At 33.9% G+C, this 22,813-nt stretch overlaps 2 protein-coding genes across 2 annotated transcripts in view; both read left to right on the top strand.

Annotated features, from left to right (window-relative positions):
- The window catches only part of LOC129225372 (dynein light chain roadblock-type 2-like), a 30,855-nt gene extending 25,626 nt beyond the window's left edge, over window positions 1-5,229 (top strand). Inside the window, exons 3-4 of the mRNA XM_054859915.1 lie at window positions 3,869-4,030; window positions 5,103-5,229. Coding sequence (XP_054715890.1) covers window positions 3,869-4,030; window positions 5,103-5,170 — 230 coding nt within the window. The 3' untranslated portion in view covers window positions 5,171-5,229. The remainder of the gene's footprint in view (window positions 1-3,868; window positions 4,031-5,102) is intronic.
- Window positions 5,230-21,472: 16,243 nt separating this feature from the next.
- The window catches only part of LOC129234191 (uncharacterized), a 42,611-nt gene continuing 41,270 nt past the window's right edge, over window positions 21,473-22,813 (top strand). Inside the window, exon 1 of the mRNA XM_054868107.1 lies at window positions 21,473-21,496. The gene's annotated coding sequence lies outside the window, so the exon portion shown is untranslated. The remainder of the gene's footprint in view (window positions 21,497-22,813) is intronic.

Genomic DNA, 22,813 nt, shown 5'->3' with positions numbered 1-22,813 from the left:
TATTTTGGTGTCAACAGCTAAAAAGGGGGGTAGCGCAATCGCCCGTTCTTTTTTTCCATTGTGAGTGCCCTATCTCAAGAAGTAATGCTACGTTCTGGTTGAAATTTGGAATATATGTGAATCCATACGTAAACAGGCTTTGGTTCAATTTTGACGCCAATCGCTCCAAGAGGTGTTGATTTTTTTTGCGAATAAAAATAGTTTTATTAATGCAACAATAAGAAAGATAAATCGTAATAGATTGTCGTCTGCGTATTTCTCGTGATTTTAATTGTATGGAAATGATCGGAAATATTATCTCAATGATTTAAAATTTTTAACTGTTGCCACTAATGTTTGTTAATAAATAAAATATTTGTAATTAATTCAAGTAAGGCTTTTAAAGTAACTTTCAATTTTCGCTCTTTGTTTTGTTTTTACAATAATTCAGACATTGGGATGGTCGTCAAGTTTTTGCATGTGTAATTTTGTTTCTGTTAGGAATATTGCTTCCTCGTCAAGCATGGGGAGGGATCAGAAAAAGGAAAAATATAGAAGAAAGTTTCGTGATGGCCACAACATACTAGTTAATTTTTATCATGAGTGGAATAAAATGGTAGTAAGATTACAGAATTCGATAAGTGAAAAGAAATAATGGTCAATCAACTGAAAAGAAAACTACCTCCATATATCCGTGAGAATTTTGTTGATGATTTGCATAACATGACACAATTAAATCGTAACTCAGAAATTAGAAAAATCGAAACAGAAAATTTTTAAATTAACCGATTCTGGAATTCGAGAGAAATAACTCAGCTACAAATGGAAAACAATAAGCCCTAGCCAATCAAGGCAAAAAAGTATCATCTTCTTTCGATAACAATTTGTAATGTCATATTGAATTTTCTAGCATTAATTGTTATTCTTGTCAGGCCACAATTATTATTTAGTTTTATCAAGAATTGATAAATATCGAATTCAACATCGTGGAAATAGCTGCTTGGAACTACGAACTACGTAGTTTGCATTAAACTTTGACGTTTAGTAATGCTTCTTGAATTCTCATTTCTTTCTACGTGGGCCAGAATATCCACAAGACTTTGAAAATTAATTTAAAAAGAATAAAGCGAAAAAATCATACGTACGAACAAAAATCACAACACTTTTAGCATTTTCTTCGTTACCATGTGCGTTTGTTTTAGTTTTTAAGTCCGCCATTAGACAGTGACTTCAGTGCCCCCTATAGTTCGTTGGAGTTGCGAATTAGGGGGGGACAGACCGCCAGACATTTTCTCCCATCTCAATACCCTACTTTCCAATTTTTAATTTTCCAATATTTATTTAATTATTTTACTTATTTTTGATTTTTTTTTTTGTTTTTCGCGATATTTTTAAGATGCATTAAGCCCTCTTTCATGCTTTTTAGCCTACTTTCCCAGTAAAAGTCAGAAAAAGAAAAAAAAAAAAAGCATGAAAGAAGGCTTAATGCATCTTAAAAATATCGCGGGGAAAAAAAAAAAAAAAATCAAAAATAAGTAAAATAATTAAATAAATATTGGAAAATTAAAAATTGGAAAGTAGGGTATTGAGATGGGGGAAAATGTCTGTCGGTCTGTCTGTCTGTCCCCCCCCCCCCTAATAACTTTTGAATGAATAGTCCGATTCGAACAAACGTTTTTTTGTTCGAAAGATCTCGGCGAGTACACCTCATTCCTATATTTCACTTTTTGATTTGAACTATTTTTTGTTCAATTTTGAACAGTTCAAAAAAACTTAACATTAGCGTCTACGGGGAAATTCAAGGCAATTCCTAACTGTTAGGCGAATTTGCTTCAAACAAACTTTGTAGGAAAAAACTTTTGATGAAAAACTTGTATATAAAATATATTTTTGATTTGAACAATTTTCCGTTCAATTTTGAACAGTTAAAATCCCATAACATTAGCGCCTACGGGAAACTGAAAGGCGATGTAGATTCCGTACTTGAAGGCGGATTTACTTCAAACAAATTTTGCTGGAAACAGCTCTTGACGCCAAACTCCAGACTCCGACTCCGAGAACTTAGGGGCACCTGACTCCGACTCGACTCCTGTGCCCGATAATTAATCGGACTACGACTCCCCGACTTCGACTCTGACTTCGTAGCTTTGGCAAAAATTTATACACAGAGGACAGATGACTCCGATTTTTGGATATTCGACTCCGACTCCTTTATCCCAAAATGAGATTGACTCCGACTCCGACTCCGCAGCTATTGTTTTAACTGTGAAATAATTATTGTTGATATGACTTGTTTTTGTTTTCACGCTAAAGTTTTAATTTAGGCATTCAGTTTTCGGCGAATAAGCTCGAAGTCATTCATGTTTCTACATAAAGATATTCGCAGACGATTTTTTTTTTTTTTTTTGACAATGAAAATTATTTCTTTAAGTTGACATTTTATTGTTTTTATTTATTTGGTAAGTGCATTAATTCATTTAAAAAATTGTTTTTGGCAACAAGGGAAAAAGAAAAGATTTTTTTTCATATGATGTATTTATTTTAATAAGTTTATTATTTTAATTATTATTTTTTCGTTTTGAAAGCTGTTAAAGAATTTTTTTAATGGAAAAAAGTGTATTAGCTGCTTTGTTTAAAAGGTGCTGCTTTTTTTTTTTTTTCTAAAAGATGAGTGAGGAATATTTTATTCCTAGAAATCAGCTTAAAATATTTAAAAAATATTTTTGAAACAATTTGCGATTTTAGCTATTTTTGAGAATATTGATCAGATACTAGAAAGTAGTATGGGTATATGGGAAAGTAGGCTCGTTTAGTTCTAGACAGAACTTCTTGTTTCTTCTTTTTCTGACTTTTACTGGGAAAATAGGCTAAAAACGAAAAATAAAATAATAGCGTAAAAGACTAAATTATGCTCTTGTAGCAAGATGAACTAAAAAGTAAAAAATATCTTTGAATGTAAAATATGTTCATCACCGAGACAATATCCCAAAGCTAAGTTTAACTTATTTTTTTTAATTAGCTTAAAAATATAGGAATAAAATAATTGAACAAACAATTAACTTTATTGTAAAAAAAAGCGTGTGTGTGTGTGGGGGGGGGGCTTCATATCAGATGTCTTAGATTTCTCATCGCTAAGCCGACTCGTTAGCGTTTTGCAATGTTGCAGTATTCTTGCAAAAATGTAAATCGAGAATACTCCGAGAGAGAGTATAATTGTTTTATTCCTATCATTTTAATCCAATTAAGAAAAAAAAGTTATACTTAGCTGTGGAACCTCATCTCGCTGATGAACACATTTAATTTAAGGATTATTTTTGAGCAATCACGATTGCTTATTGTTCTCACTTGACTGTTTTGATGTCCTTTGATTTTATTTTCCCGCCAGCACCACCGTCGACCGGCTCCTCACGATGCTGCTCCCATCGCGAAAACCGCCTCCGGGTTGCATCCATGTCCTGCCCACACGCGCATACAAACACAACTACACACACACGCGCACACAAACACACACGTACACCTTCCCACATACACAAATACATACACACATACAAACACATACACAGACGCATTCATACAGACAGCTACACATATACACACACAAACACATACACACACATATACACACAACTACCCACACATTCATGCCTGCACACAGACACAAACACACATGCCTACACACACAAACACATACCACCCACACACAAACACACACGCCTACATACACACACTCGTGATTGTGAAAAACATAATTTGAATTCAAGATGTCAAAATTCAAATTAATTTTTTTTTATCTTTTAGTTCATTTCAATACAAGAGCGTGTTAATTTAGTTTTTTAAACCATTTTACTTTGTAAAGAGGTTTGTGTGATGAGAGTGTCATTTTCTTTAGGTATTCGAACCTCCTTGGACAATGTAACGACGACAGAAGTGGCGAATGGATTGATTCCCCTGAATGACCTCGCCCGCCGGACGGTCCGGGATCTTGATCCGGACAACGAACTTCTGTTTCTCCGCATCCGGACGCTGCGTAACGAAATCATGGTCGGACTGGGTATGTGACGTTCTCTTTCCTTTCTTTTTCGAGGATCAAACCAGTTTGTCCTAACCTCGCTTCACTGAGTGTGACTCACTTCACTCCACGTGACTCAGCGCCATAGTTCGTTTGGTAACAAAAACTAATGTGAAAATTAAAATTAAAAATCCCTGACGCCCGAGGGCCACACCTGATATTGAGATGAATCTCGTGGGCCAGAACGCGGATAAAAATTTTAATTAATTAATTTTTTAATCTATATAACATTAGAAAACTCGGAAAATGAAAGATGATCACAACTGTTAAATTTTGTTAGTCGCAAAAGCGGAACCAAATGGAACATTAAATCAAAAATTTAAGTCTTCATACTAAAATAAAAACAAATCCTTGTTAACAAACAGAAATTGGGAACAACTGAAAAAATTATCATTGAGCTTTCTCTTCTTTTCGACCAACAATAAAATCTTCCCCAATTGCGTGAATAAAGGATTAGAATTATACTTAAAATTTTGGAAAAAAGGTTATATAATTCCAGTTCACAAAACACCTTGGAAGATTCAAACATACTCCATTAAACTCGGAAAAATTCGCTCGGTGGGTCACTTATCAGTTTGGCTACCGCCCCCCCCTCATAAAACTTGTCAAATTTGTACTGCTTCGAGCTTCGATCCCGGGTCGGGCCCCTGGTTTCGGACTAGGCTGACATGGTCTCTCGTCAGCCCTGCCTGAGGCTGATCCTTAATGACTTCATACAGTGAAACCTGTGTAAGTTGACCACCTGCGGTGCACTACTTTAGCGGTCAACTTAGACAGGTGGTCAACTTACAAGGGTGGTCAACTTCACAGGTTTTACTGAATTTTGCTACATAAGTGCGTATGAAGTGGAATGCAGGAGATAGTTTCTTGCTGGTTGCGTCGTTAGTGCGATCATTAAACCGTGTGCTGTAGTCAAGTTGCTAACTTGTAGGGTTGAGTTGGTTAACTAATGATGAATGTGGTTTTCTACATATCTACATCTACTATACAACCGTTTTCGATTGTATAGAACTTAATCTTTGCTTCCTACTGAAATTGCGATTTTTTTTTTCAGATGAGCAGAATATGTACATCGTCCTTCAAGATTCCCGTTTCATTCGCATATCTCAGGAAGCAAAATGATTTGTTTTATACAAATCTTTAAGTCAGTTGACGCTTTTGTCTTTCAAACAATAAAAATAAAATAAAGAAAATAAATAGAGTTAGTTTTATTTGTGAGTTTTGTCTTTTATTGGGGAAAAGATAGTTTTAATGTGAAGTAAGTCTCATTTGCTTGGTATTTATTTTTTAAAAAATTATTATTAATTTTGTAGAAGATATCATTAAGCTCTCAAATTAGTTTTTAAAGCTTTCGATTGAATTGAGTTTTGATCATTTTTTTCATTTGTTTACTATATTGTTTCATTCGAGGAATCAAAAGCAACATTGCAGAAGAATGATAATGACTGTGAAGTGCAATTATTACGATTGTAGAATCGAGTATGTGACTAAATTTTTATGAACGAAAATTTAATTACTTTTTACTAGGACGCAGGCATTGTGACGAGTTATTTTGATATAGAATGGGGACAAAAAGAAGTTTGCTCTGCTCGTGGTAGAAATACGACATTGGGCTTGGTCTCTTCAGATTTGAGAAAGGATATGAGATTTAGTAATCACAATTTTATAAAGCGGAAAGCATCTTGCTTTTATTGTTGAGGTGTGTCTTTATGAGCGGTGAATCCGTGATATTGGAGCAGCGTGGATTTAATATGCTTTTCCCACAAGGGTATCGTGATCCCTTACCGGCTGCACAATCAAATCCAAAGTTCTAAAATTGTCAACGGCGGTTTGTTTGGATTTGACTGTTGTTATTCATCGATAAGTAATGAGCTCCAATCCTGTTCCAAGTACTTTACATAATTATATCTTCTTCTTCTCTACATAGAAAAAAAATGAAGTCTCCAAAAAGCGTCTGTGTGTTTGAACGCACAAAATGCGTGAACTACCCGACCGATTTCGTTGAAATTTTCAGTTTATTTCTTTAAGTCTGGAAAAGGTTTGCAGGCCGGTTCGAAAATAATCCGATAATTAGTTCTTTTTTACTAAAATTTACGCTAAATTTTCACATAAAATTCCCGAATATGGTTGTGAAAAATTACTTGCACATATTAATATTGCATATCGTTGGAAAGAGTAGAATTTTCCGCTCTCTTCCCAATTTGTTTCAATGCTCTAACCTACTTACAGGATGGGAGTTATTTGATTTTTTAGCTCGAATTTTTTTCGGCTTAGCTGAAATTTAGGCACTAATTTCTTCAATAAATCCATCAATAAAAAGTGAAGGATTTGTCCCACAGTTTTCTTTTTGACACCATTGGAAAAAGCGGCATTTTTACTCCAGACCTATCTCGACCTACGGTGGAAAAACTAAGCTTCTATCTCAAAAGGGAAAAAAGTTAAACCTTTTTAAATCCATTTCGAAAAATCTCATCTCTATTCAAGATGTTAACCATTTTATTTTCTCGTTTCCACGGTTACGCTTCTTGTATCCATTATTTCTTTCTATCTTTCTCATTTTATTTATCAAACTTATTTTATTTTGTGTTTCCATGGTTACGGTTTTTTATCCATCTTTCTCATTTTAATTTCTTAGAAGTATTTTAATATCTGTCGTCATTTTTTGGAAGGGAAATTTTGCATGATGTTTTTTTTTTTTTTCATTTAAGCCTTAAAAATACGTTACGTAACACAATTTTTATTCTCAAGTAGACTGGGCAACGCAGCTATTGTATGATAAATTAAAAATTGAAATAAAAACAAGCAAACTTGTTTAAGATGGGTGAAAACTAAATATGTTGCACCAAAGATAATTGGGTAGACTAATTGTGTAGGAATTTTTCAAAATGTTCAAATTTGGTGTAGCAGAGTTGCATTGTGTGAACAAGAAAAAACTGTAAGCACAGAAAATGGATTCCTAAAACTAGTTTTCTTTCCAACTAAGAGTATTAAATAAAAAAAAAAAACTGTCTATGCATTTTGAACTATAGATAAAAACGTTACCACTAGGATGGAGCGAAAAAAAAATGATTTTTTTTTTTTGCGTTTTACTATAGCGCGGAAAAGTTGCGATGTGTGTGTGTGTGTGCAGTTGTGTATGTATGCGCGTGTGTGTAGGACATGGATGCAACCTGGAGACGGCTTTCGCTGTAGGAGCAGCATCGTGAGGAGCCGGTCGACGGTGATGGTGCGGAGTGAAAATAAAATGATAGGACGCCAAAAACAGTAAAATGAAAGCAATAAGCAATCGTGATTGCTCAAAAAAAAAAAAAAAAAAAACGGTTTAAAATTTCGTTTTTTTCAGTAATATAGGGAAAACTCTTTTATAAAGCACTATGTTGCACATAAACATTAATTTATTTCTTGGTTTTGAAGGTATCTTTGTAGTAATACAGAAGTCTCACTCTTTACAGTAATTAGCCCTTTTTAAATAATAGAAGGGTACAAAATATTTAGCAAAAGTTCTACCATCTAGTACACAAGTTTTTTTTTTTTTTTTTTAAGTGTTACTTGTTGAACCTAATTTATAATTGGAGTTTTTGGAAACTTGGGCATAAATTGATCTGGATTTCAATCTTTCTCCTATGTAGCTATCTCTTTATTTCAATTCGCAAACATTAAGCGAATAGTAGAGGGGCTATGGTAGAAAATAGAGCCGGAAACTGCATTTTGTGATAAAATCATGAAACTTGGCATGCATGTAGACAATGTGTCCTTATAAACATTTTTAGAAGGGGAGGCATTTCAAAATCCCCCCCCCAAAACCCCCTGGCGGCCATTTTTGGTCAAAAATCAAAAACTACTTTTATTTTTTATTTTTTGATAAACACCCACTCTTTCTTCTTTTGTGAGTTCTATCATGCTTACTAAAGCGTAAAAAGCCATCAAAATATCTCTTAACCTCCTAATTTTCATAATAATTTCAAAAACTTTGATTTTTTTAAAACAAAATTTTAACTAAAGTATTATATTTCTGGAGGAGTTGTTTGAGAAATGTTTTTTCGTGTATTTTAAAGCACTATGTTAAAGAAAATAAATTCATTTATAGTAGAACCCAATAATCCGAACCCCAGAAGTCCGAAACGTTAGAAAATCCGAACATATGTTTTAAAATTTACCGATAAAAACTGATTACAAAACTAAGAATAAAACTAGAAATAAAAAATCATAAAAAAAGCTAGTAATTTTTTCAAAATTTGAAACAAACATTTCAATTGTTACTTAAGAATGTGTACAATACCTTGATTAGTTAAAACGAAATCAATTTTCATTTTTGGCAAAACAAAAAAGAAAACTTCAAACACTTTTTTCGCAATTTTTTGGAAGTTTGTCTCACATTCTGCAATTTTATAAGTTATGTTTGCACTAGCAAAATGAGGGCGGGGGGAGGGGGGCACGGAACTGTTCATAGAACACCAAAATTTATTATTACGCGCTTTAAAACAAATTTAAAGTTTTTTCTCAGACGATTTGAAGTGTTTGTTCTGTGTTTTAAACGATGTAAGATGAATAAATTACTAATTACTGCAATAAGAAGTTTAGTGCTATGTTAATAAAGATAAAAATTTTGTTATTATTAATAAAATTGCTATTAATTGAAATATAACTGACTATTGCAAAAACTACGACTAAAACTACAACAAATCTGAGTAAGTGATATGTAAAATGATTATACAGAAGATAATTTTAAAACGTTTGAATTTACAAGTAATTTACACAGATACATAGCATTTTCTCTTTGCTGTATTTACACATCGATGAGCAGATAAGTTCATTTTTGAAGCACTTACAAGTTATTTGAGAGCAGTTATTTTTTACACTTGCATGACATAAATTCGCTTTAAGCACTTGAAATTGCGGGCAAACTCAAACAATCAAGAACGTGCTTCTCATCAATTACTGTAAAACCCAAAATCATAAATTTAAATTCAGGCTAAATTTTTAGGCAAACTGTCCCATTGATATCTACCTTGATAAGCACTAAATAAGTTGCCAAAGGGCTTCAGCTGTAGGTGATAAGTTAATCATTGATCTTTGTTTGCTGGTGGAAAAACGTTTTCTAGCTTCATTTACAGACGGAAGTTACACGAAGACGAGTAGCAAAGACTCGATATTTGAAAATTTTAATCAGGTATACTTTTTTTTTTTTTTTTGAGGTTAGGATAGGTATAAAAATGTACCAATCAGGATAGTCTTTCCATCTTTTCTATATCGTCAATTTTCCCCAACTTGCAACAAAGAGGTTGTGTCACATCCTGAGAATGTTGCCCCTCTTTAAGCAACTGCTTTTTGTTGACCGAATTTGTGAGAAAAATCTTGGAATAGTATTAGTCGAAAGTGTTTTCCAGCTACGAATGTAAGCCCCATCTTCTTTCTCCCCCTTTTGTACATTTCATGGAATGCCTAAAATGATAGCGGGCGCCAACAATTCTTACGCATATGCTTCTGTATCCTCTTTCTGCAGCATCCAAAACATGTCCGAAGATCCCACAATCAGCTTCCTCGTGATTTGATGGAGCTAGAAGTGTCATATTCAATGAAAATCCCCGTCGAATCTTTAAGAGCAAATCAAGATGGTATAGGCAGTGCAATCATAAAAAACAATTCTGTCTTCTTATCTGCATTCCGGAAGAAACTGATCCAGTTCTCTGGAAGCAAACCATTTTCTTCAAAATGATATCTTTCTCCTATTCCTCTTATATGTCTTGCATCTGTATCCTGAATAGACTTCAGATACTAAAACAAAAAATTTTCAGTCCTAGGTCATTTTATGTTAACGATGAAAGAACCACCATAGACAATGGCATCACAATGTATCTCTGCACTTATTTTAAAATTAGCATTCATAATTTTCATATTCAGCATCCTTTCTCAAAATGTTTTCGTCTTCTCTCGAGTAGTCTTCAACAGTAGGAATACTATTACTTAATTCATTGAGCAGGAATGTTAATAACTAGTATTATTTCCTGTTCAAAGAGCTCCATTTATTGAATCGATGGAGGGTGAGGTTGATTTTCGTAGAGGAGAAATTCATCCAGGTTTAAACGTACGATATCGCGAATAATGAAAAGCTTTGAAAATGAATCTCCATCGAATTTTAATCTTTTCATTAAACTGGTTAACTTACTTATTGGTTTTTCTGTAAAAATGAAAGACTGAAAAGGTTTTTTCCCTCCCCTTGAATATGAAGTGACTTTTGAGTCACAATTCCTTTCTCTATGAATTTGTTGTAACTTTTTTTTCCCAACTTTCCCAATCTTCATGAGTTGCTCCACATATTCTTCGTCTACTGCTATATTCCTCTCTAATGAGAACAATTCTTTCGATGTTTCAAAAAATGGATTTCCATGTTCAGCTATTGCTCTTCAAGGCCTGACTCTTCAAGACTTTTCTTGAAAACAGGCTTTGGAAACTTAACATTTCTTAATTGCGTATATACAGCGTTTCTTTAAATGAGCCGAGGTAACTTTTTCAAATTGTGTAAAAAATCGATAACTTCAAGACCAACCAACATCCATCTTCTTAATGCAGTTATTTCTGTGATAGACCAATTATACCCCCGTCTCCTTTCTCCACTGCATTGTTTTGCTTTTGCATGTAAGCATGGTCCAATCCAATTACAGAAAACAAGTTTATTGTCTTTTTTAAAACAAACATTCCTTCTTCGAAGGCTTTGTGTACGTCTGGAAGATTTGTGGGTTAAAGAAGGAGATCTTTCATGAAAACTGGTAACCATGGAGCATACTTACTAAAAAATATAAGTACATCGTTTAGTATAGCAATAAAATGGGAAAAAAATCACAGAATCAACTCCTTCAAAGGTTCAGAAAAGATATTAAAGTTGATTGAAAGCTGTGATCTAATAAACATTAACATTAAAAGCCCCAGCTTTAATACGGTGCTTCTAAATTTGAACATTGGGATGGTGCTTTCTTTCTCTGTATAAAAACTTCTCTGTCAAAAGTGTCTTCATTGCATCGATGTGAATCTTTTTGTAAGAAGTAGTTAGAGACATTTTATAATGCACTTTAGGTATGTTTTTTTCCCCATAAAATGAGTAAAAGCTTACTAGTGATCAATCGGGCAACGGAGAATTAACAACAGCAACAATAGTGATGATAGAAATAAGAAGACATTTTTAATTCAAACTTTAAATTTCTTTCTATTAAATTATGTTGTCTTGATCTTAACTTCACCCATTTTCCTTCAAATCCTTATTCTCTTATACCCTTTGGAAATAGTTTCGATTATGCCTGCTCAGTCATAAAAAACGAGGCGCATCATGGCCGGATAATTGGACAGTTCGGGCAATTAGAGTTCGGATAACTGGAAAACTACTTTGATATAACCCTAATTAAATTTAGAAACCAGTAATTATGTAGTGAGGGGAAGGGGAATTCACGTCAGAGAATTTACAAATGAAAAATATCGATTTTTTTAAAATAACCACTTTTTGTGAAGTTATTTCGGAAAATAGACGTTTAATGGAGCTTTAAACGGTAAAAAATATAATCAACATCTATGGAGTGATACAAACTATAATTTAAAAAATTATAATATTTTTTTTTAAATCACCATTTTTGGTTTTGGACCAAAAATGGCCGCCAGGGGGCTTTTGGGGGGATTTTGGAATGCCTCCCCTTCCTAAAATATTTGTACATACAATGCCTACAAGCATGCCAAGTTTCAAAATTTTATCACAAAATGCAGTTTTTTCCCCCGTAGCCCCCTGACTAGAAGACTCCGTCACTAGTTTCACGCATCTTTCGACGGCTTGCGTAATGGTAGGGAAATAATTTTACATCCAAGTCTGTTGCAGTTCCTGTTTTGAGAAAATATTTACTGTCTTCGTTAGTAACTTTTCGAAGAAAAAAAAAAAAAGTGACGGAGTTAACTTTGCCGTGCTTCAAGTAAGAATCACTGTGTAATCATTGCCTTCAAAATTCAGGAACGGAATAACAAAGTTTTTGATGTTTTTGCCTTTAGAAATAGGCTCTCTGACTTTTAAAACCTTTTAAAAACTCTTGTTCTCATATGTGCCTCCTTTCATCATAAACCATGCCATCAATAAGTTTTCTGGATGCGCAAAGAAGGGAGTGTATTTCAATGAGATGATAAAACAACTTGTTTCAGCTTCTCAGGCAAGTATTCATAGGTTTAAATTGTTTTGTAAACATAAATAGAACCGTTCGTGAAGTTTTTGCAGTTCTTTATTTCAAATCAGACTGGCATGCAACATTTCAAGAAAAAAAGTAACTATGTCTTTTAACGCATCTGATAGGATCGTTACATTTAGGTTCAAGTCTGAGAACTCTATTTGCACAAGTGAGCCATCAGGAATTTGAGAGTGGGCCAGGGTTTAAAGTCAATCATTTGGACAGTTGAAACTTTTTATTGCTTTAGATATATCCGAAAGATACGTTTGATCCTTACTCAAGCATATTTTGTTCTCTTCTATAATTGTACAGCCAATTACTTGAAAATCTATTACCGGTAGTTTTTTACAAGCTCTGAGACGCTACCCAATTGGTCCAAAAAATGAACTTGAACCGATTGTTTCACCATTCAAATGCCGAAAAGGTGAGAAAAAGACAATTTGATGAAATGGAATAAACAAATAGCCCATTGCAATGCTCGTCCGACATAAATTTCGAATTGACGAATCGTGTCACTTTTCCACATCGTATAAATTTTAGTACCATTATAACCTATGATGTCTAATAAATCGCCTGGTGAAATTCGTTGTTCATTTAGATATGAAACAATGCTGTTGACTATGTATGTCTTTGGCTGATCACGAGTTTGGAGAAGACACGTGGTTTCGCTTCAAGTTTGCTGATTTAAAGCATGATATGGTTACATAAGAGCAACATTGGAATCCAAATAAATTATGTCCGAGTTTTCCAAAAACTCTGATTAATTAGAATCAGCAAGTCACACTTAAAACAATAAGACTTGTGTACTAAATGGTAGAAATTTTTCTAAAATTTCTAAAATTTTTATCACCTTGTATTATTTGAAAACGGCTAATCACTGTAAAGAATGGGACTTCTGCATGGTTAGAAAATACCTTGAAAATCAAGAAATAAATTGATGTTTTTATGTAATATAGTGCTTTATAAACAAGTTTTCCCTACATTACTGAAAAAAAAAAACCTTGACCATTTTTTTTAAACTTCAAAGAAAAGCTGAAATTCTCAATTTTTTCGATTTTTTAAAATGTTTCTGAATAAGAAGGTATTGTTCCATTTCAAAATTTCTTTTTAATTTCTCAAGGCTTTACCATTTGCAACATTTCCGTCTTAGAGCATTAAAAAAAAACATCGAAACAATTTTTTTTAAAAAATCCGTAAAAAAAACATAAATTTTTCCATTTTTCCGAATTTTCAGGCTCGTTGCGCGATTGGAAGATATTATTCAATTTCAAAAAAATTTTTTTTTTGTTTTTTAAGTCTTCACCAATCGCAACTTTTTCGCGCTATAGCACTCGCAAAAAAAAAAAAAAAAAAAAAAAAAAAAAAAAAAAAAAAAAAAAAAAAAAAAATTTGGCTTTTTGAATTCAAATTATGTTTTTCGCAATCACGAGTGTTTTACATTTACACTAAAACTAATGAAATAACAGAATTTTTAAAAAAATACTAAGCACTTTTCATAATGTACTTTAAAGGACAAAATAACTTTTCTGGGTCAGAAAGAACAATTCAAGTATTCCTGTAGTTTTCAATGATTGCAAGAAAATGTCACTACAAACGAAGAAAAGTGCGCCTCAAGTCATTTCAAACCAAACTTTCCCATTAAGAAAAATATGCATGTTCCAACAATCAAATTTATGATTGAAAGCTAGATAATGATAAGGAATTCTCTACATGACTTGAGGCGAACTTTTCTTCGTTTGTGGTGTCATTTTCTTGCTATCATTGAAAACTACAGGAATACTTGAGTTGTTCTTTCTGACCCAGAAAAGTTATTTTGTCCTTTAGAGTGCATTATGAAAAGTGCTTAGTATTTTTTAAAAAAATTCTGTTATTTTCTCCTAAAACTTGCCTTGAAACAGTATTTTTTTAATTTTTGGCAGTAAATTTGCATTGTAAACGCTGGCTATTTCGACCCAGATTTTAAACTTTTCTCAATAATTTTGTAACTATGCATATTTCCAAGCTTTGGAAACTTGTTTTACACATCTAGTGGTCTCTTAATTTAATTTTTGAACAGTGATCAGTTTATTTCCAAGTACTTTTATCCTTTATTAGTGTTTTTTTATTTGGGCCAATATTACCCTTGCGTTTGGGTTACTTTGGCCCAAAGTGGTTTTCTCTATTTAAAATCGCTGGAGAACTAACTAGAGTCAAAGAAATACGTGTGATCATACAAAAGCTATTTATTTGAATGAAATATTCATTTAAAAGAAGTTTCAGTCACACATATTTGTTTTAAGGAAAATTATTATTGTTATTATATTATTTTTTAATGTGTGTGTGTGCATATCTAGTTATTGTCTCAGAAATTACCGACGGAGAGCAGTCATCTTTTCACCAGTTTTAGAGGTTGAATGACTTTATTAAGACAACACCATTCGTAAAACAAAGGATTCTAAATTTTCGGTCACTTCCAAAACTTTTTGGTGCATTCCATATTCTCAACATTCGGTCCTTCTTCTCTCGTATCAACAGCTATCTTTGGAAATCTGAGCTCATTCCATTCTACAGTAAAAAAATTCCATAAACTTTCCAACAAATTTAACAATATTTGTAATATGTAGATGCAACTTGGCAAACCTTTTTCTAAACCTCCTGCAACTTTTAATTCCTCTTCATCTTCCATAATGAAACCCATGTAACTTAGCCCTGATGAATTGAGTCTGCAATCTCTCTATTTATCCGTTGCCGAGAATTACAGGATTTTTTTCTTGTGTTTCTCCTGTTTAGAGTCTTAATTTTAGCTATTCTTTACTTTTCCAATTACCTCTGACGATATTTTCAAGTTTTTATGCTAGGATTGCTGGGCCAAAGTAGGTCGTAATCTTTAGATAAAGAGAAACAGGGTCCATTATGAAAGTAATGAGCATTTACTGGCAAAATATATTTATTGATCGTAATTTGTACAAATGTTCAATATTCTTCAAAATACATTCCTCCTGCATCAATACACTTGCGGAGACGTGTTTGCTACGCCTGAAAGGCACCCTGAAACTCTTCCAAGGGAATGCCTCTCAGGAACGTTGTAACATGGTGTTGGATGTTTCCCAAGGTTCCCCAATGTTTTCCTTTCTTCTCTCTCTCTCTCTTGAGTCGCGGAAACAAAAAGAAGTCACATGAAGCTAAGTAGGGACTGTAAGGTGGTGAGGGATCACCGGGGGGGGGGGGGGACATCCATAACGGGGTTCGTCGGCGACCTCCTCCTGGCTCTCTTTAAATGCCTTGTGCAACTTCCCAGACTGTGATCTTGAAATGCAATCGTCCTTGAAGGCTTCTTGCAGCATCTGGAATGTTTCGGTTGCATTTTTTCCAAACCTCACGCAAAACTTTATGGCGTATCATTGTTCAAGCGAACGCTCCATTGCGTTATGTTACAAAAATTGAAAACATACTTCAAGCGGAGGCACTTATCTCCGCTCACACTGCTCGAAAGCAACTGACGACTGGATGCATTGAAAGGGCATATCCCGCACCACATTTCCCAGCCGGTTTTACCGTGCTGCCATCTATCGTCGCGTCACAATAACATTATGCTCATTATTTCATAATGGACCCTGTATGTTGTCATTGTAATTTTTCATGGGGCAAAGTGAAAAATAGAATATTTTTCGAATGAAATATTATCTATTCGATTATTAAAGATATTTTTGATCAAATCAATGAGTAAATTAAAGACTGTATGAATTAATTAAAAAGTAATGGAACAATAACAAATAAATTAATTAATTAATAAATGAGAAAAATAAATCAGTTTATCAAATTTTGAACGAATAGGAAAATAAGTGAATGAATAAATAAATAAGGTAATTATTAAGTGAAGAAATGTAAATGAGCTTATTAATAAATGAATATGTAAGTGCTTTGATAAAAGACTGAGTAAGGAAATGAAATGAACTATTTCTCTTTGCCACATCCACTTTGACCCGCATTCACTTGAATAACTTTTACAAAGCTTTTAAAATACAAATAAGCTTAATATTAAGCTTATAAGTACTGTACCGAATATTAGTAGGTTTCAATGTTTAAAATGTTAATAACAAGAACTTTATCATTTAATAATAAGAAAAATAATTTTTGACTTAGAACAAAAAATTACAATTTGAGTATCAATTTTTGAAAATTGCTTTTATTAACATAATCTTCGATTTTCTGAGATATTTTTTGTATTTTTTACTTGACTGCAATAGATTATATATGTTGCTACATAGATAAAATACACTCTTGTTTGTGAAAATTGCAACACCAGGAAGGAAGCATCATAGTTGAATGAAATTTAATACACAGTTGAGTGGTAATGGTACAAATAAATGATTACATTTTCAAACCAAACAAACAATAAAAAGAGATAGAAATTAGTATTTTGTGTGGCCACCACGCGCCGCAATAAGAGCTGCTACACGACTCGGCATGGAGTGAAACAAAGTTTGAATATCTGCCTGCGGAAGAGTTTTCCATCTTGTTTGTATGCGCAACCAAAGTTCGTCTGTCGAAGCAACAGGACGAGGACCACGAGCGAGACGCAGCCCAACGAAATCCCACACATGTTCAATCGGTGACATATCCGGGGAATATGCAGGCCAAGGAAGAAGCTGTAACTTCTGCGAATCAAGGTAGGATTTGACAGTCCTGGCGACATGTGGACGGGCATTATCCTGCTGGAATACAGCCCCTGTCAATCCTTGCAGGAAAGGAATAGCTTGGGGCTGTAAAATTTCGTTTATGTATCGGGTACTCTTCAAATTGTCCCCAATTCGTAGCAATTGTGATCGTCCATGATATGCTATGGCACCCCAGACCATAATTCCGGCTGTTCGTCCACTGTGGCGTTCGATAATGCAGTCCGGAATGTGCCGTTCACCGGCATAGCGCCTGACACGGATTCGGCCATCATGGTGCCACAAATTGAAGCGGGATTCGTCAGAAAATACGACCTGATGCCAATCAGCACGCCAGCTGCTATGCACATTGGTCCATTCTAGCCGCAGGCGGCGATGGTTTTGCGTGAGAGGAATCCTGTATAAAGGAATCCTTGCGCGCAGCCCACGCTGCAGCAGACGTCTCCGAATTGATGAAGCACACATTGAAACACATGTAGCTGTTGACCACTGTGCTGCCAATGGTCTAGAAGAAACTGTGCGGTCCGTCAGCGCCATACGCACCAGGTGTCTGTCATCGCGAGCTGACGTCACGGGGTCCACTCCCGGATTTCCGAGCTGTCCGACCCTCATTCGTCTACTGCTTCCAAACACGCATGATTCTGCTGCTGTTACGCTGCACACAAGGGGCTACTGCACGATAAGACGATCCAGCTTCACGAATGCCAACGATTCTTCCCCGTTCAAACTCCGAAATTTTCTCAAATTTCGTTTTCTTTCGTCGAAGAGGCATAGTAAAGATTCAGTTAACGTTTACTCTAGCTTATAACCACCGATAATCATAAACGCCTCGCTACAGCCGTCTATTTATATTCGGTTCGATCCGCAGTTCAGAGAGCGCTGCTCAGCGTACCCATGCGCTACCGGTCTGCTATTCTAATCATTTGCATATCATGCTCAACTTTACATTTCCTGCAATTTTCAGCTCACTCACGTAAGTCCTTCGTGGTGTTGCATTTTTCACAAACAGGAGTGTATTACTAGGTAAGCGGCACTAAAAGCGGAGTAAATATTTCGCCATTTCACTTTGCCCCGCTATTACACTTTGCCCCACATTCTCCTATATATTTTACAAGTACGTATAAAAATTAAAAGTATGTAACTTACAACTTGAGAAATTAAATCTTTGTTTTGTCACCTTTTTTCAGTTCATAATTTCTGGAGTAAATCCATAATAGTGGATTCTTTGCTCAAGGTAATTTGAGAACACGTTTCTAACTTCTTGAAAATTGCTTGTATTAACATATTCGTTGATTTTCGGAAGTAATTATTTCTTGACTGGAATGGACTAAATGTGTTACTACTTAGTTAAAATATTTCTAGATAGGTAGCGAAGCAGACTAAATATTTGACCATTTCACTTTGCCCCACATTCCCGTACATACTATATTCATAAAAGGCGAGATAACGCAATAGTGTGATTTTGTAAACTGTATTTTGTATTTTTAACCGACTTCAAAAAGGAGGCGGTTATCAGTTCATACCGTATGCATGTTTTTTTTTTTTTGTTTGTCCACTCACAGCTTCTCACCTTGTGAACCGATTTTGATGACCTTTTTTCAATGGATAGGGGATGGCTCAACTTAGGTCCCATTACTTTGTTTGACCATATTTGTTCTTGAAAAAAAAGTTATGGTCAAAAAACAGTAAATTTCATGCAATTTCCCTATTAAATGATTAAATATGAAACCCATTGTTATAAAAGTTTGGTGCCATATAACAGTAACATTAATAGTCATTGTAATGATAATTTTGAATAAAGGCTTCTCTGAAGCAAGCATCAAGTTTCTTCAGTGTCATTGCTCCATAGTGAGGGTAAATTTAACCTGGAAGTGAGGGGATGCAGTAATCAAGATCTGCTTAGCCTTCCCAATGCTACCAGGTTAGGTTTACCTCAACTATACAGGATTGCATCACAAGCAACTTGTATGCTGTGAAATGCAAATTAGTTAGGGAAAACGGAATATTTAAATGGTTATAATTAAATTGACATACAAATTATGAATTCCAGGGAGGAACAAAGATAAATTTTTAGTGCCAATCGCTTGAAGTTTAAGGCGTGCTTATAGTTTTCTATCTTTTTTTTAGTATGGAGCATTTTTATGAAAAAAATATGGTGAAGTTTTGTGATGGTAATTTCTTATTTTTACTGAAATACCTACATTTACACTAAAAAGAATGAAATAAAAAAATTTAAAAAAAAAAATAAAAAATAGAACCGGCTTCAAAATTGCTCTAAAAACTGAAAAATAATTTTATTTTTTAAACATCATCGATAATACTTTTAAACATAATTTTTGAAGTTGGCACAAAAACGATAGATAAGATCATTCACAGCTATAACTCAACTACAACTATAAATTTTACCAGGCCTAGTTTCTTCACTCCCACATACATTATGCATTGATGACAGCATATTTGAGCAACGATATAAATGTTTCGTTCCTAACTTTCGATGATTTTCTGAAAAAAAATATAAACGGAGCATGGTTACACTGGATTTTACTTTTTGTTTTTGCTTCAATTTCAAAAATTATGTTTAAAAGTATTATCGACTAGCAAAAATACCCGGCGTTGCCTGGGTCAGTAATAATTATGAGAAAAAATCGTTACTTGCTTTTGTTTTCTGTTTTAAGTGAAAGAATTTAAAACACATCTTTTTGACGTGATTAAAAATCGAGTTTCTTCCTTTCCCGTAAAACTAAAATAGCAATAAGTATAAAGAACAAAATAATATTGATTTAGAACCGAAAGCACTATATTAAAGCATAAATAAATTTCCAAAACATGAAATTAATCTTCTCATGTTTAAAAAGATTAATCTGTTGATACTTTTTTTTTTAACATGGAGTCTAAAACCTTCTCTGTATGGCTATTGAAGTACGAAGTTTTTAAAAAAATGTAGCCGCGCTCGTAATTCCCTTATACTTGCTTTAGTTATTTTGGGAAATTTCAATCACTGTGGGCTCTTGGTGCGATTTTACCGAATTTGCGGGAATCGTTTTGGGATACATTCGATGATGCTCCCCCCTTATTTCCTTACTTTGTAAAACGATATGATATTAATTTTCGTTACAGAGATATTACCGCCAGATGCTGAGATACTTTTGGTCACCATAAAATGGCGCTAAAGAGTTTCATCCGAAATGTTTCCGAAATAAGTAGTAAAATTTGACGATTGTTTGAAATTGTGCAAAAAGGAAAATTAATGAAAGTTTTTGTGCTGTTTATGGATTTGCCTAATTTAGTTGCTGGATTATTTAACACAGTAAAAGAAGTTTTTCAAAGATTCTTTGATTGTCGATATTTTGTTTACATGGTGAAAGCTGAGAAACATTATGACGTAGTCTTCGGCTTCAAAAACAGCAAAAATTTTGGCAATCTGCTGGATGATTGGATAATGAGTAAGTGTTCAATCAGCATAAATAATAATAAAAACCATTAATTACATTAAAGTTTAAATGGAAAATCATCAGCCAAATCATGTATTATTTTCCAATCTTGTGCAAAAATCTTACTTCAAGATTTGACTTGAGAAAAGCCTTGAACAATCACGAAAAGCAAAGAAAGTCAACAATACAACAATTGTCGCTATCGACAGGGAGTTGAGATGATACACTAAATACTGTATTGAGTTGAGGAAAGCCTTCGAACATGGAACTAAAAAGCTCATAACTCGTTTTTTATTCTACTTAGAAATTTCGAACAGGTGCCATTTTCAGCAGAAAAGTCAGAGCTTTCGATGGACATATAATGTAAATATGTGCAAGTATTTTTTCATCCCTATATTAGAGAATTTACACGAAAATTGTATTTTATTGCCCCCCTAAGGGGCTTTGTCCCCCATAACGGGACGAAAACTACCCTATATGTTATTCTGATGCATAAGCTATATTATTGTCAAGTTTCATCAAAATCCGTTCAGTTGTTTTTGCGTGAAAGAGTAACAAACATCCATACATCCAGACAAACTTTCGCATATATAATAGTAGTAAGATGGTGTTTAAAGAATAAAATTATTTTTCACTTTTTAGAGCAATTTTGAAGCCGGTTCTATTTTTTTTTCAAATTTTTTTTTTGTAATTTTCTTTTATGCAGTTTCAAATTTCATTCTTTTGAATAAAAAATACAATTCTTGCTGCGTACAATGTTTATTTATGTATCTTGGCTCAATTTATTGGTTAGTTTTTCAATCCGCTCTTTCATTAATTTGGCTGACCTGGATCCCCTTTTAATCTGAATCAATGACGTTCTATTGTAATAAATAATGCGGTTGATTGCAGTTCTCAAAATTCTGAGCCAGATTCCTGAAATTGATTCTGGATCAGAAGATATTGGCGGGAAAACTTCACTGCATTCTTCCCTAACAAGCCTGTTTCTTGTCTCAACTCACGTCCAAGGAATTCTCTCCCGAATCCCAGGAGACTTTCGGAGGAGCAAGAGCGTCCAGAGGTGCATGGTGGGAATGACGTCACTCTTTCTCGTGACGTCACAGCTCCGAAGCATCTTTGAGATTCGCAAACAAAGTGGACGGGGCTATTTCGAGACCTGCCATCAAGGTAAGTTGCTCCCAACACTTGCAACAGTGTTTTTATACTTTAGAACAAAAGCCACTTGGCTTAACCAATTAAAATACAGTTTAAGTAATAGAATTTTCGAAAACTACGTGGGTACTGTCAGGTCCAGATTTTGAGAAAAGAGTTTTGTTTTGACGTAGCTGCGACGGATCACGTGTGTGAAATTGATTGCTTGTAAACATGTCTCCTGAAAGTTAGCATTCTAATTCACTGGGCACTCCTTTGGTGTTTTAGTCTTAAAAGGCACAAGGTTTGACTTTTACTTACAAAGAAATTTAATTTTAAATTTATTACACTGTTAAAGGATTGATTAAAATTAGACATAGTGATTAAAATTTGTTGTTATGCAAAAAATTGTGCTCAAAGTAACATATTTTTGCACCAATTCAAAATTTGTGTGTTTTTAGCTTACTATGCTGCGTGGATTCAACTGTTAGCTTTCAATTATAAGAAACCATTTATATTCATCAGTATTTTAAGTAAGCACAAAGTGTATACTAATATTAATTATTCAATCGGTATTCATTAACAGCAAAAAACTTAGTGTGGCAATGTTGTTAATATTCATAGTTATTTCGTTTTTAAAATTATTTAAGTGAAGAGTATTATGTGTGTGATGGATATTCTGATTTAATGTTTACAGTGATTACATAGTGAGGGTAATTTTAACGCTTTTTGGTTAAGGTTCAAACACAGTTTTTTCAATTCCAACGTCGTCGTTCTTCGAATTTATTCCATGTAAACTTTTCCATCCATAAGTACACATCTCATTTGTTAAAATAAGAAATAAACTGTGGTTTCCGTAAGTGCTCGAGGTTCTCTTAGGGGACTTTTCTCCCTTGATGTTCATTAAATGTTCTCAAGTCGTATTCTTCGGACGATTTTGCCTGCAAGTAGTGGGATTTAGCCGACAGTGTAATGAGAAAATCATCCAATTTTTCCAAATATTGATGTTTTTTGAAACTGTGTACTATATCTTCTTCATTAAGGAAAAAGTCATTTTCCAAAACTCCAGTTTTAAGACATCATCAATTTAAAGTTTCAAATCGCTATGAACAATAACAAAAATGATGTGACAGAGTTTAATGAACAGAGCAGTCTTTCATGCTAACAAACTATAAGATTTTACTTTCGAAAACTTTTGAGTTGAAAGTTAAAAGGAGTTAAAAAAAACGTTAACAAATAAGATGGGTGCGTCAAATAAGGTCATTCTACCTTTTTACTTCCTTTTACAAAAAAGGAAGTATTGTATTCGCGAAAAAATTTTCACTCAAAAATCGGCCTTAATTTCCATTTTGC

Source organism: Uloborus diversus, chromosome 1 (assembly GCF_026930045.1).
Source record: "Uloborus diversus isolate 005 chromosome 1, Udiv.v.3.1, whole genome shotgun sequence".
NCBI lineage: Eukaryota > Metazoa > Arthropoda > Arachnida > Araneae > Uloboridae > Uloborus > Uloborus diversus.
Note: the sequence above shows the minus strand (reverse complement) of the source record. Positions and strands in the feature narration are given on the sequence as shown.